We start from the raw sequence: 15,728 nt of genomic DNA, 5'->3' as shown, positions 1-15,728 counted from the left end.
TGGTTTCAAAAACCTTTTGAAGTGTAGCATAGTGGTCTATGCTACAAACCAGTACTGGAGAGGTGAAAGCAAGAGGACCAGAAGTTCAAGGTCACCTTGAGCTACTTAGTGAGACCCAGTTACAGAAAACATAACTTAAAAATAATGACTTCTCTATTTCTAGTATGCTGAATTTAATGTAGTTCAAAGTCTTCTAAAATGGCTAGAAGCCACAAACAAACAGTATGCTTATGTGCACATAGATACAAATGTATATGGTAACGTATGAAAATATAAAGAAACATGTAAAATCTTTTTCTACTTAAACAATACTAATACACTGAGAGAATTTCTCCTCAGGCTAATTATTAGGTTCTTGAATACTAATAAGAAACAAATAAAATCCAGAAAGTGTAAAAAAAAAAAGCTGTAGCTAAGATGGCAGCTGAGAAGCTGCTGCTGTGTGACTCACTAAAGGAGAAAAGTCAGAATAGACTATTCTAAAGAGAAAAAGCAATGAAGAACTTCAGAAATTCATAAAGGTGGCCACAAAATACTTGAAAAGTGCACAGTAAAGGCTGGGAAACACACAGAAAAGAAGCCAAACCTATCACAATTCCAGGAGTGCTGATCTCTGAAAGGGAAAAGAAGCTGAGGCTGCTCCAAAAGGTAGGACAGGTGGCCCTGGAGAAAAGACACTGGCAGTCTTACTTTTAGACTAAGTCCACAGCCCTCCCATGTCTCCAAAGCAGCCGAGGGGAGACAGTGATTCCTTCAGTGGGGGGACAATGGTGAGGAATCCCATTCCTGTCACTATGATTTGGAGGACGGACTTGGGCATCATCTTGGCGGGGGCAATGGTTATTAGAAACTGAGCTGCACTGAGGACCCCAAAATGAAGAAAAACCTGAAGAGAGGAAGCCTGAATTTAACTTGCCGTAGCCATGGAGCAATAGACAGTTCTGGAAAGCTGGAAGGCCATGACCAACAAGCCAAAAAAGGCAGGTGGCAGAAGGCTTGGTTAAGGAAGAGAAATGCACAGGGGAAAGTAACCCTGCTCTCAGTTAAATTGGCAAACCTCATCAACTGAGAATGACCCTAGAGTCTGATAGCCCTGAGCCTTGGGTCAGAAGGTAGAGCAATGTCTGCAGCCATCCAGCTGCTACTTGATTCTATAAAGCTAAAAACCTTGGAGCCTCCAGTGGAGTACTTGACATCCATGGCCTCATCCCTCCAACAGGACGATTAATATTTAAAAGATTTGGAAAGTATGAAGATATATCTTCAACTTGTGCAGATCTTGACAGCTACACATCAGAAATAGGATATCTAAACTATATGAAGAATGGCAAAAACTAAATACTATCAAAAGAAACCTTTAAATCAATAGATTGGCTAATGATCTGAATAGACAGATCATAAAAGTAGAAAGACAAGGGCTGAAGAGATGGCTCTGCAGTTAAGAGCACCTGCTGCTCTCCAGAGGGCATGGGTTCAATTCCCACCTCCCACATAGTGGCTTACAACTATCTGTAACTCCAGTTCCAGGGGAGCTGATGTTCTCTTCTCACCTCTGCAGAAACCTAGTTATGTATATAGTACACATACAGTACAGATAGGCAAAATACTCATACATATAAAATAAAATAAGTCTCAAAAAAATTAAAGTGGAAACACAAATGGCCAATATATATATGAAATAAAAATGTTCAGCATTTTCACTGCTCTGGGAAAGACAAATTAAAAAACTGCCCCAAGATTCCATCTTACCCCAGCCAGAAAGGCTATCAAGAAAATAAGAAAGGGTCTGGAGAGATGAGTCAGAAGTTAAGAGTGTATACTACCTCACACACAAAAAGGGTTTCTCTGTGTAGCCCTGGCTGTCCTGGAATTCACTCTGTAGACTGGCTGGTCTCATTCAGAGATTCACCTGCCTCTGCCTCCTGAGTACTGGGACTAAAGGTGTGCACCACCACCACCCAGCTAAGTGTGTATACTATTTTTTTTTTCTGGATCTGAGGACCGAACCCAGGGCCTTGCACTTGCTAGGCATGCGCTCTACCACTGAGCTAAACCCCCAACCCTGAGTGTATACTATTCTTGCAGAGGAGTCAAATTCAGTTCCCAGCATTGGTATTGGGTGTGGCTCATACTACCTATAACTCTAGATCCAAGGGACACAATTCCTTCTTCTGGCCTTCACAGGAACCTGCATTTATGTGCATATAACCACACAGAGACATATACAAATAATAAAAAATAATAAAATAAGACCTGGAGAGGTAGCTCAGCAGTGGGTGACTACAAGGAAACAGTGTCTTCTAAACAAGGCAGGGCAGCTGCACATATGAACTCACAGTGCTTGTGAAAGCATGCACAAAACCTGTACATGCCTAAGCCAGACCAAACCTCAGCATGGAGAGGGGAGTTGGGCATAAAGTTTCACCCATAGATGAGGAGCTACTGGAATTTCTTAGCAGTTGATAGAGAATGGATCAGTTTTCTCTAAAAGTGTAGCCTTTCATAAGTTGACCATGCTCCAGTAGAAGCATCCAAGAATATCTGAACAGTACAAATAGGCCTTGTGGGGGAGGAGGGCATGAACGATGGACAATGAAGTTGAATGGGAAAGGAGAATGGATCTAAGAAGAGTTGGGGGAGGGAGGGCGAATACAATCAAAATATACCACATGATATTCTCAAAGAACTAATTAAAATTAAGCAATACAAAAGAAATGAAAACCAATGCTGGCAAGGATATGTAAAAAGTAGAAACCTTATTAATTGCTGGTAGGAATGTAATGTATTGCAACCATTATGGATATCAGTATGGAGGCTCCTCAAAAAACTAAAAATAAAACCACCATATAGCCAAGCTATAACACTCTAGAGTATATATCCAAAGGACTCTTTAGTTAACATACCACAGAGACACTTATACAACTGCGTTTATTGATACACAATCCACAACAGCTAAGAAATGAACCAGTCTAGATGTCTATCCACAAATAACTATATAATAAAAGTGTGGTACATATATACAATAGAATTTTATTCAGCTGTAAAGAATAAGGAAATCACAGTATTTGCAGGAAAATGAATGAAACTGGAAATCATATGTTAAGCAAAATAAGCCAGAAAACATGTTTTCTGCATATTTGGAATCTTAAATGTCTCTCTATGTGTGCATGTGTGTATGTGTATTGTGTGTCTGTGTGTGAGGATGGGCAAAAAGGGAGCCATGAAAATGGAGGGAGAGACTGGGGGATAATGGAATATATAATATAAAAGCAGAGGGAGAATTATTAGTGGGGGTAGAAAACCAGCAAGATGTAGACAAGGAAAATAGGGAGATGATGAATAAGAACAAATTAAAACAATACATTCATATGAAAAATGCCAAAAGATAACTATTACTTTATATGCATACTTAAAAAAAATACATAAATGTGGTCCAGACAACTTATAATTTTCCTGTAAGCATGTTATCTACCTGAATCTGCTCATTTTACTACCTTTTGTTTATAAGTTTTAGGCTTTCAGAAAATTATCCAGGTATCATCATAATCATTAAACAGAAAATTGCAAATTAAGCTGAAAAAATAATTGCCATGGATTGAGATAATCTAAGATCTACTTCTACACCTATCACACTACCTTAAAGAATACAGAATCACAAAGTCTTGTTATCATATACTAGATAAATCTGGCAAGATTTGGAATTAATTTGGATCCAAAATACAAGAAGCTTTGAGAGAGGTAGAAATGTAAATTGTGATATGACATTTTTGTATGTTAATATAAAAATAATAGGCATTCAGAATTGCAGTTATGCTTAAGGTATAGATTAGTGGCAGAGCATTTGTGTAGCTTTCATTAGGCCCTGAATTTGATCCCCAGAATCACAAAAAAGACATATTATGCACAGCACTTGGGAGGCTAAGGTAGAAGGGTCAGGAGTTCAAGGCCAGCCTCAGTGACATGGTAAGACCCTGTTAATGTTACTCTATTCATAGAAAAAGTCCTTTATGATCTCTCCACTGACCTCTTCCTGATTTCCTTGGCAATTTATGCCTTTCTCTATATGTAAGTGAAGACAGTCATAGAACTATAATTTATAAATCAAGCACAAAATACTTTTGCACTTGGGGCTCTTTAAAGGACACAAACTAAAACGTCATTGTAGCTCTATTTCTGAGCTCTTATCAGAGGCTGGGAAGGAATTAGGAATTGTTGCTTAATGGGTATAAGTTGTAATTAAACAGCAGGAATAAGCTTTGAAATATACTCCACAGCACAATGACTATAGTCAATAATACATAGCATATTATAAAGTAATTAAAAAATTAAGTTTTAAATGTCTCACCACAAAAAATGATAAGTTACAGGTAAACTACATTGATTTTACATTGTATATATCATATTGTATCACATAACTGTATACAATTGTCATTTGTCTATTTAAAATAATTGACTCTTTCATGGTCTATCTCAAGTCACCCAGCCATATGTGAAGTAGTCCACCCTAAACAATGAAAACACTCCAATTCTACATTGGTATCCCTTACTATACTCCTATCCTTTTATTTTATACTTCTCTTTTTTTTTTATTTTCAGGATAGGGTTTCATCGTGTAGCCCAGGCTGGCCTCAAACTTGCAACCCTCTTACCTCAGCCTCCCAAGTGCTGGGATTACAGGTGTGCACCGCCATGTCTTGCTAGCTATTTCTTAATTGATTATTATTCTGCTCCTAGAGATGTAAGCTCTCTGAGGGTAGCAAACATTTATTGTCATTGCAGTCCTTGCAATTTCTAACACAAAAAATTATTCATATTAGGGATTCACACGTTTCACCTGTTAAACTACATACTGAATTCTCTTTCATAATTGAGCACTAAAGTATTATAGTCCTTTAAACTCTTGCAGTCAATCTTTACTATCCAATTTTAAAAATTAAGACCAATCAAGCCAGGGGTTGTAGTGTAGCATGCTTTTAATCTCAGCACTTCAGAGGCACAGGCAGGTGGATATCTGTGAGTTTGTGGCCAGTCTGATCTGTGTAGTGAGTTCCAGGACAGCCAGAGATACATAGCAAGATGCAGAAAAAAAAAAAAAGAGAAAATCAAGAGCAATCTAATATCTGAAACTGTACCATAATTAAGGATGACATACCTGTACATTTTTTCCAAAATAATATAGAGCATTGTATATGACCCTAATAAGAGTTCAAGTACATAAATAGAAACCATTATAAATCTAAACCTTTACTAAGTGCAATTGTTAAACTAACATTGTTATATAAAATTAAACCATGGGGGGGAGGAAAGTTTCTCTTTTCTTCCACTAAGCCACACTCCTTGTCCCATAATTAAATTCGACTAAGTCAATTTTATCAATTTCAACACAAAATGTGGCAATCTGTAAAGTAAAATGAATAAAATTATACCTACACTGGTTACTTTACGGTATATTTGAGCTGCATTCTGGCACTCGGAATACGGATACTCCGAAGTAGCCATTTCCAACATACACATCCCAAAAGCATAAACATCTACAGATTCATCATAGTGCTCTTCATACATCTCTGGAGCCATAAACTCAGGAGTGCCTACAAAATAATACCACAACCATATTTTTATTAAAGAAAAAGATATATTCATCAAAGTTTCCTTTCCCATTAAAATTATCTATTAATTTCTGTTCCTTCAAAGTAAATCTGTAAGTTAGGCTAGGCATGGTGGTGCACACCTTTAGTTCTAGCACTTGGGAGATAGAGGTAGGTGAATCTCTTTGAGTTCAAGGCCAGCATAGTCTACATAGTAAGTTCTAGGACAGCCAATGCCATGTAGAGAGACTTTGTCTCAAAAACAAAAAATGCCAATTTAACATTTTGTCCCAATAAAGCACAATCTAAAGTACAACTCAAGGCTAGGTTGAGATGTTAAAAAACTTTAGACAGGCATGGTGGCTCACACTTGTAATCCTAGGACTTGAACAATCACAAGCAAGGCCATCAGAATTTTAAGTTATTCTCAGCTACATAGTATGTTCAAGGCCATCCTGGTCTATAATGAAATCCCGTCTCAAGAAAAGAAAAGGCCAGGCACTATGATGCTCACCTTTGATGCCTGCACTCAGGAGACAGTGACAGGAGGATCTCTGAGTTTGAGGCCAGCCTACTATACAGGTAGTTCCAGGTCAGCCAGAACTATATAATAGAGAGATCCTGTCTCCAGAAAAAAGACAGCTATAGATAAAATCTTATTTTATTTTTTATTTGTATCTTTTTAGTTCAAATTTGGATAAATTACTTTAGTAAATTTTGTTCCTTAAGTCCTCAAAATCTTTCAATAGTCCTTAATAGATGAGACTGGAGAAGTAGTTCAGTAGTTAAGAGCACTTGTAGAGGACCCAGGGTTCAGTTCCTAGCACCCACATGGTGGCTTACAACTGTCTGTAACTCCAGCTCTAAGGGCTCCAACGCCCTCTTCTGACCTCTATGGGCATTGCATATGCGCAGACATACATGTAGGCAAAACACCCACACATGTAAAATAAAGATAAATTTAAAAAATAATAGTCCTTAATACATTCTATAAAATATACACACTAGGGTATAATGGAAATAAGTCGGTTTTCATATAATTGGTATTTCAAATCACATTCACAAATATTTCAAAGAAAATTAACAGCTGAGTGTGCTGGCTGGGTCCTAAAATCCCAAGACTGAGGTGTTCAGGTCATCTTCTATTACATAGTGAATTTGAGGCCTGCCTGGGTTACACAAGACCCATTCTCAATAATAAAACGTGTGTGTGTGTGTGTGTGTGTGTGTGTGTGTGTGTGTGTGTGTGTGTGTGTGTGTGTGTAAAACAAAAATAAAACCTTAAAAAACAGGCAGTGGTCAAAACTTTGCCCAAGCCCATAGTTGACTCATCATCTCTGTTCTAGTCCTATACAACTGACAAATCTAATACCCAGACAGTAAACTGTAAAATACTAGTCACCAATGACACTCTTAGCAAATGATGTGCGCATTAAGGTTGCAAGTCCCAGATCACCAATCTTCACTGATCCAGTGGGTCCTGTGATGAAAATGTTGTCACATTTCAGATCTCGGTGAATAATAGGAGGGGTCCTTGTGTGCAAGAATTGCAATCCTTTCAAAATTTGCCTGCACCAGCTTCTTAAGACCTTTGGCTTCATGACTTTAAATCGTTTTAAGTACCTATATAAAGAAACAAAGATCATGTGTAAACAAACATTCCCAGATTATTCTATAAATACCACTATGAGTGAGTTGCTCTGCTTATTTACTTACTAGGAATACTACCCTTGGACAAATTAATGTTTTTTATTTTTACTTACATATTTGTTAATATGTACATATGTGCAACTGCCTGTGGGGGTCAGAAGAGGACACTGGACCCTCTGAATCTGAAGTTACAGACAGTTGTGAGTTGCCTGCCCATTGTGGATACCAAGACTTGAACTCTGATCTCTGGAAGAGTAGCAGGTACTCTTAACCACTGAGCCATCTCTCCAGCTCCTGAATTATTTTCTATTGTCTCTGCTGCAGCAAAAAAAAATCTATCCAAACCCTCATTTTCATCTAATCTTTCAGTGACTTACAGTCACTTTACAAGTCATTTAAGTTTACCATCCCACCTCACAGACCGTCAAAAAAAATGGTATGACCAAAAGATATGCTACAAAGTCTAGTACTTTTATTTCAAAATAAGAACCACATTAGAATGAGTTTTTGGAATAGAAGCACTATTTTAAAAAGAAAGCCCTTCTCTATATCTAAATAATTACTTATACAGTCACTGGAGGACATAGCTATATAAAATTTTACTGGAAATGTTGCGGAAAATGTACACCTCACATTTAATTATTTATAATTGATTATACAATCAATTTATACTAAATGAAGAGTTGGCTACAAACAAAAGACTATAACTATGTAGTAGTTATTCCTTACAAGATGTGTAAGTTTGACCAAACCCTCAGCAAGTCATTATCTTTTAAAAAATGCAATCATAGTCTATAATAATTTTTAACTCAAATTTTATGATATCTCTGAAACATTCACTTTTGTGGGGTTTTTTTTAGATTTATTTATTTGATGTGTATGAGGGCTTGTCTGCATGTGTATGTTTTGTAAGTGAGTGCCAGGCACTCACTGATGTCAGAAGAGGTCATTAGATTCCCTGGTTGTAAGCCATCACATTGGTGCTAGGAGCCTCTGCAAGAGCAACAAGGGCTCTTAACTTATTTTTTGTTTGTTTTGGCTCTTAACTTATGAGCCATCTCTCTACTCCCCTTTTTTATGTTTTTGAGGCATGGTCTCATGTAGCTCAGGCTGGTCATGAACTCATCATGTAGCCAAGAATGACCCTGAACTCCTGATCCTCCTATCTCTACCCACCCCCACACACACAAATATAAACTCAGTGCTACGATTAAAGAAAGGTGGGTGCCACTGTTCCAGTTTTATGTGGTGCTGGGATTGAACCCATGCCTTATTTCATACTAGGCCAGCACTTAACCAACTGAGTTTCATCCCCAGGTCCCCAAACATTAACTTTTCAGAATTGCATAGTCTAATAAACTGCAATAATATCCTGATTTTTCAATCTGAAATAGATTCTACAAGTTCTTTTGTTGTTCTTGTTTTGTTACAGTACTAGGGATAAATCCCAAGGCCTTATACATACTAAGTGCTATTTCACTGAGCTATAGCCCCAGCCCCTCTACAAAAAAAAGTTTATAATTAACATTTATGATTCCTTAAAATGATTTCCATCTCAACCAGTACTAGCAGAGTCAACTTACGTCTTTAAGGTTCCTGATGTCATTAGTTCAGTCACTAACACAATACATTTCTTTCCTTTTAATATAGACTCCCAAGAATCATAAAATCGAACTATATTGGGATGCTGGAGGCCTTTCAACATCTCTGCTTCTTCTTTGAACCGTTGCTGTTCAGCTTTAGTTAGTTTGCGGTCCTAAAGTGCAAGAACAAGTGCCAAATTAATAACACAGACGTTTCCATGTACATCTCTCATAGCTCAACTGAGTGCCTTACTATAGGCATAGATGTCTTACACCTATCAATTTTTTCTCAATATCTATAGAATCACAGCTATTCTTTCTTAATTAAGTTGGCTCTTTAATCAGGTAATTCAACTATTGTTACATTTCATAACATCAATATCTTAAGGGCTTTGGGATATAGTTTGGTGGTAGAGTGCTTATGTTATCTCAAAATAAATTGACAAACAGTAATAAAATAGGTAATTGCGATGTTTCCCTAAGAAATCTCCAAGTTTTCATATCTAGAAGATCTCTAAAAATCAGAATGAAAATAAACAAATGGTAACGACACTTAGACATTTATTCCAGTTTAATTTCTGGATTGTTAAAATAAGACTGCTCTAACAGAAATATTGGGCTACTAACATAATGAAAGACCTTCAAATAGGCACTAGACCTCTAATCTGCTACATTCATTAAAGGCGAAAAGTCATAGGTGCAATGCTTATAAAATCCTGAAGGACTGTGATCCTAAAATTCTGAAGTCAGACAAACTATCATGTTAAGAAAAGAAAAATGCCTATATTTCTAGAAATAAGGAGAGAGAAAACATCCATCCCATACAACTCTTCTGAAAATATTATTCAAATACTTCCAATTAAAAAAAAAAACGAGCCAAGTTAGGTGTGCATCTTTAACTCCAGCACTTGGGAGACAGAGGCAGGTGGATCTCTGTGAGTTCGAGGCCAGCCTGGTCTACAGAGCAAGTTCCAGGACAGCCAGGACTGTTACACAGAGAAACCCCGTCTTGAAAAACACAAAAACAAAAGAATAAGAAGGCCAAACTTTTTTCGGAGCCAAGAACCTGTGATGAGACAGGTCACAGACCCTAGAGGAGAACCTGCTAAATGAACATAGTATGAAACCAACTCCTAGTGACTTGCTGTTATACCCATAGATTAGCACATCTCTCAACCCTCATCAGAGAAACTTCTTTTAGCAGTAGGCAGTGATTAACACAGAGACCTACAACTGACCAACATGCAGAAAACAAGAGATTGTAAAGTGTTAAGCACCAAATGGGACATTTATATCACACCCTGCTCCTCTTAAAGCTCAGGGATCATTGCAGAAGATGGCCAGAAAGATTTGCAAGAGGTGGTGGATGACTACAACAAAACAGTGTTTCTAGGATCCAACAGGGAACCTGCGTAGATGAACTCACAGCAGTTGTAACAGCATGCACACCTGTAGAAGCTCAAGCCAGACACAGTGAGTATTTTTAGCTATCACAGTAGGTATATTGAAGATATCAGATTATGGTGTTAATTTTAACTAACAATCAACAACCCAATTAAAAGAAAGATTTGAAGAGAGATTCAGGGGACATAGCTCAGGTATTGAATGAGGCCCTGGGTGTGATCCCCAGCATTGACAGAAACTGAACACATTTCACCAAGTAAGTTACACATATGGGTCAACTTCGTTGGCTGGTTTTGTTTGTTTGTTTGTTTGGGACATGGACCAGACTGGCCTGGAACTCACAGAGATCTGCCTGTCTCAGCCTGAGTACTGGGATTAAAGGTATTCACTACCATATTTGGCAATATCATATGATATCATCCTTAGGTTTATCACTGTTGGAAAGGGGTGTATTGTTTTTTTGTTTTGTTTTGTTTTTATGAGACAAGTTCTCATGTACCCAGGATGGCACTGAAGAACTGAACCTCTGGCCTCTTGCTAAGATTACAAGCATGTACAACCATACTGTGCTTTGTTTTTTACCCTTTGGGGTGGGGTTCTCTCTCTTGCCCAAGTTGGCCTCAAATTCATGATTCTATTACTTCAGTCTTCCAAGTAGCTAAGATTACAGCCTATGCACCAATACTCCACAAGTTTCTTTTTAAATAGATACCTACTTTGTTAAGATCTCCTACTGCAAATTTGCTTAGGTGCTTTTGGGTTTTTTGTTTTTTTTTGAAAATAACAATCTTCACTTTTAATTGCATTAAATTTGTATGTACATACTTGTGTGTGTCACAGTGTATGCAGAGGTCAGAGGGTTTAATATCTTAATATTACACTGGACATTTTTATCTATATTTGTGGAGAATGCTAAAATTGTTGTTAAATATATTTATTTGGGTTTGACTGTGTGTACAAGGGATGCCATAGAATTCATGTGGTGATCAGAGGACAACCCTCTGGAGTCTGATCTTTCCTTCCACCATATGGGTCCTGGGGATCAAACTCAGGCCATCAGGCTTGGTAACAAGTGCCTTTACCCTTTAAGTCATCTTTCCAGTGCTAATAGCTTTCTTATAAAATCTTACTCTGCTTTTGGTAGCACAAGTTGGACTCTGATTTGCTTTTTGTTCTGCTGTCTTAAGGCAATCAATGCTCTGAAAAACTCAGTATAGCGAAGGCTTATGCCTCTAGTCATCCTATCCTATGTAACAGAAAAATCAGAGACTCAAATTTTCCAGGAAGATATTTTCTTTTCAACAGGAAATAGTAAGTCAATCTCTCTCTTATATTTGTACTGCTCTATTTTCTAACATTATTGATTTTGCTAAAATAGCAGCAATATTGAAAAAAGGTGCTAACAGTCATGATTACCTCCTACTAGATTTTCATAACTAAAACAGCTTTATTAACCTAGAGCTTAAAAGACTATTTTGTTTTAAAGAAATTGTTTAAAATTCAGTGATTTCCATACACACACATATTAGTTTTGCTTTTTAATTAAGAGTATCTGCAGAATTCTACCTATTATCTTCTCAGCAACTACTAATACAATCATATGTTTTATTGGTAAGTTTCCTAGTATGGAATTAGTCTTAAATTCCTTCTTTCTCCTATTCTTGTATTTTGGAGATATTAAACCTAGGGCCTCACACATGCTTAGTTAGTATACTCACTAAGCTACACTCCCCAGCGTGTTTTTAAATTCCTAAAACTTACAGCAAAAAACTATGAATCACCAGTGAATTCTATTTGTTAAAATTTTACTAAAGAATTTAACTAACTACTGCATTCATATATGACATTAAGTTATAATTTTCTGTTTCTTGCACAATATAAGGATTTAGTATTAAAATTACATAGAGCCGGGCGGTGGTGGCGCACGCCTTTAATCCCAGCACTTGGGAGGCAGAGCCAGGCGGATCGCTGTGAGTTCGAGGCCAGCCTGGGCTACCAAGTGAGTTCTAGGAAAGGCACAAAACTACACAGAGAAACCCTGTCTCGAAAAGCAAAAAAAAAAAAAAATTACATAGGGTTATGAAATTATTAGTCATTATTGTTGGTTTTTTTTTAGACAGAGTCTTTCTATGCAGTCCAAGTTGGCTTGAAACTCATGATCCCCCTGCCTCTGCCTCCTAAGTGTTGGGATTATAGGTATATACCACCTACCACCACATCTAGCTCAGGCTTCATGAATGGGATACAGCAGTTTAACACTGAAATTTCTTGTCATCTAAATTTTACTATGATTTAAAGCTTTGAAGCTACAAGTTCCTGATGTGAGGTTCGAATTTTGTTTTTCCTTTTTTAAATTATAATAAGAGTGGAGACAATGAGTAAGATTAGGGATTTTGTATTCAAAGGATACAAAAAATCTCAATTATATGAGTAGTTAAGGCTTTCTATGTATAGTATGGTAAATATAGAAAATAATAATATATTGTACATCTTAAATTTGATGAGAGTAAATTTCAAATGTTATCACTACAAATATTTAAAGATATGTTTGGCTTGATTTAATTATTGTGTATTATTTTGTAATTATTGTATATTACTTTGATCAATCATAAGACCACTTTGTACTCTATAAATATACAACTGCAATTTATCATTTTATAATTTAAAAGACCAAAAATTAAACTTAGAAAACTAATGTGCTGTAAGGCATGATGGCTCGCACCTGTAATACCAGCACTTGGGAGGCTGAATCAGGAGAAGTGCAAGTCCAAGAATATTCTGAATTGCATGAGTCACAGGCCAGCCTGAGATACAGTGAGATCATTTTTAAAACAAAAACTGAAAAAAAAATACTGATAATAGTCTTTGTTGAACCTTAACATCTTACTATATTTCCTTAACCTTTTTAAATGAAACTTCACATAGTTGAAGACCCTTGTGTACTCTTCCTTGATCTACCACTTTCTTCCTTTCCCAGAAATAAACACTTATTCAGTTCATGTTCATGAAGGGTTTCAAATATTTAAAAATGGCATGTGTTCATAATGCTTTGTTGCTGGAATTGAGCCCAAGGCTAAGAGGCATTCTCTACCACTGAATCTTCAATAACAGTTTATCAATGTTAACATTTCAAAGCTTTTGTTGTTGCTGTTATTGACACTGTTTCAGGCAGGATCCTACTAGATAACACAGTCTAGCCTCAAACTCATGATTCTCCTGCCTCAGCCTCCCAAGTGTCACCAAAACATAAGTTATGGGCTTTTAATTGATCTTTATAAACTATTAAATATAATTTCAGAATATCATGTCCAATATTTTAATCTTAATTTTATCTTTCTTTAAAAAACATTTCTATTCTTGCTTCTCTTTGCTTGTTTATATCTTAACTTTTTCCTATCATTGTTTTAAGTTTTGAATAAGCAATAAATGTGGGTTTTATCTTTTAATACCCTCTAACAGTTTGTGTGTGTGTGTGTGTGTGTGCACGCGCGCGTGCGTGATTCTGTTTTGTTTTTGAGGCTTGGTCTCATTATTTAGCCCTGGATGGTCTCAAACTCACATGGATCCACCTGCCCCGTCTCCAAGTATAGGTATTAAAGACATGAACCACTATGCCCAGTTATTTAAATATGGAAATACAGCATGTCCATATTTGATAAAGTAAATAATATACTTACTTTTACTTCTTTTATCTTATGACCTCTAATTTTTACTTAGTTTTTCATCCTTTCTATCAATAAATAGGAACATATTGTATTTTTTCCTTTTTACTAATGGCTTGCCTCCTTTGACACCCATAAATCAGACATATTTCTCTGTAAGTACGGTATATGGTTGAAGAGGTGGCTCAAGGGTTAAGAGCAATGGGTATTCTTCCAGAGGACTTAGGCTCAATTCCCACCACACACAACCATCTGTAACTTCAGTTCCAGAGGATCCAACACCCTCTTCTGGCTTCCATGGGTACCAAGCACACATGTACAGAGACATACATGCAGGTAAAATACCCATACACATAAAATTAAAAAAATATATATCTTTTAAAAACAAACAAAAAGAAAGTACAGTATTAATTTATTTCCCCTTGTGTTTCTAAACCCCCCAGTCACTACAGTAAATAATTCAAAATACTGAGACACATCATTCCCACACTATCCACTCTCATACTACTGCTGCTCTTCCAACACTTAAGTTCTATTAAAATGGTCTAGAACTAAAAGTAATACATTGTTATGTTGCCCTCCAAATTTATTCCCTTTGAGCTACATAGTCTTCACTTAGTACTTTTTATAGTGCTGGGGTCGGAATCCAGAAGCCTTGTGAAAACCACTGAGCCCTTTTTAAACTTTTGCTGATATTTTATTTACCCAACGTCTACATGTGTTGGTTATCTAGATCAATCTTCTTTTAACTGCTAAATAATTACACTTTGGTCTTTGTAAGTACACAGCTATGTCTCACCTTGCAGACAAGTGGTATCTAGACTGGTTGGAGAATCTTGAGTTTTGAAGCCCTTTTCCTTTATTTGTCTGTAGTGTTTTATTTTTTAGGTTCTAGCACTGAAAATAAGAAGTCATGTGCAGGTACAACTCTTTTTGCTTGTGTGTCTAGTTATCTGCCAGAACTTCTACATTCGGTTCCTTAGATGTCTACTTGGGTACTATTTCTACTTGAATATCCATGTTAAAAAGTGACTACTTCTCCTCATACTCAATTGCCCTCTTAGGGGTCCTTAATTTACTAAAAAGGGCACTAGATGCCTTAACATCTAGTGACAATATCATAAATGATGGAGGTAGAGAAGCCATTCCCCAGGAGCTAGCTCTGTACTAAGATGTTATTAGACACCAAGGAAGACTCTGCTCCCTGTCCTCCTAAACTGCAAAATCTTAAGATCTAAATATTTTCCCATCTGTAGACTAAATAATCAACCAGCCTACCAGTCTTGCAGCTTCCCTCATACTTTTGAGGGGTCAAAACTAAGCAAGGAGGTCAGCAGTTCTTCCTATAAATTATATATAGACTAAATGTCTATGTTTCCCCTTCCAATGTTGATGCTTCAAACTGACAACTTTGAGGAGTTGGTTCTTTCCTTTCACCATGTGGGCTTTGGAGACTGAACTCAACTCATCAGACTTGCACAGCAATAACTTCTACATTCATGGACCACCTTGCTCATCCAGGATATGTGTGACAACATCAATCCTGAGAATATTATGCTGAGTAACAACTAGATACAAAAGAACAAACACTGATTATTTTACTTCTATGAGATACCTAAAAAGGGTAAATTTAAAACAGAAAGTAAAGCCAGGTGTGGTGGCCCACACTTTTAATAACAGGACTCAGGAAGCAGAGGCAAATGGATCTGTGAGTTTGAGGCCAGTCTGATCTACGTGTGAGTTCTAGGCCAGCAAGGGCTACATATTGAGACTTTGTTTCAAAAACAAACAAATAAAACCAGTAAGTAGAAACATGGTATCCGGAGTTAGGGAGGGTGAGAAAT

The 15,728-nt window shown here is 36.8% G+C and overlaps 1 protein-coding gene across 6 annotated transcripts in view; it reads right to left on the bottom strand.

Moving 5' to 3' along the window:
- Wnk3 (WNK lysine deficient protein kinase 3) overlaps nt 1–15,728 on the bottom strand; it is a 124,441-nt gene that overhangs the window by 70,204 nt on the left and 38,509 nt on the right. For all 6 annotated transcript variants that reach the window (XM_076562711.1, XM_076562712.1, XM_076562713.1 and 3 more), the window contains exons 3-5: nt 8,819–8,991; nt 6,988–7,208; nt 5,431–5,588 (exon numbers count right to left, since the gene is read on the bottom strand). In XM_076562711.1, coding sequence (XP_076418826.1) covers nt 5,431–5,588; nt 6,988–7,208; nt 8,819–8,991 — 552 coding nt within the window. The remainder of the gene's footprint in view (nt 1–5,430; nt 5,589–6,987; nt 7,209–8,818; nt 8,992–15,728) is intronic.

The sequence above is a fragment of the Peromyscus maniculatus genome, chromosome X, assembly GCF_049852395.1.
Source record: "Peromyscus maniculatus bairdii isolate BWxNUB_F1_BW_parent chromosome X, HU_Pman_BW_mat_3.1, whole genome shotgun sequence".
Lineage (NCBI taxonomy): Eukaryota > Metazoa > Chordata > Mammalia > Rodentia > Cricetidae > Peromyscus > Peromyscus maniculatus.
This window is presented reverse-complemented; position numbering and strand designations above follow the sequence as displayed.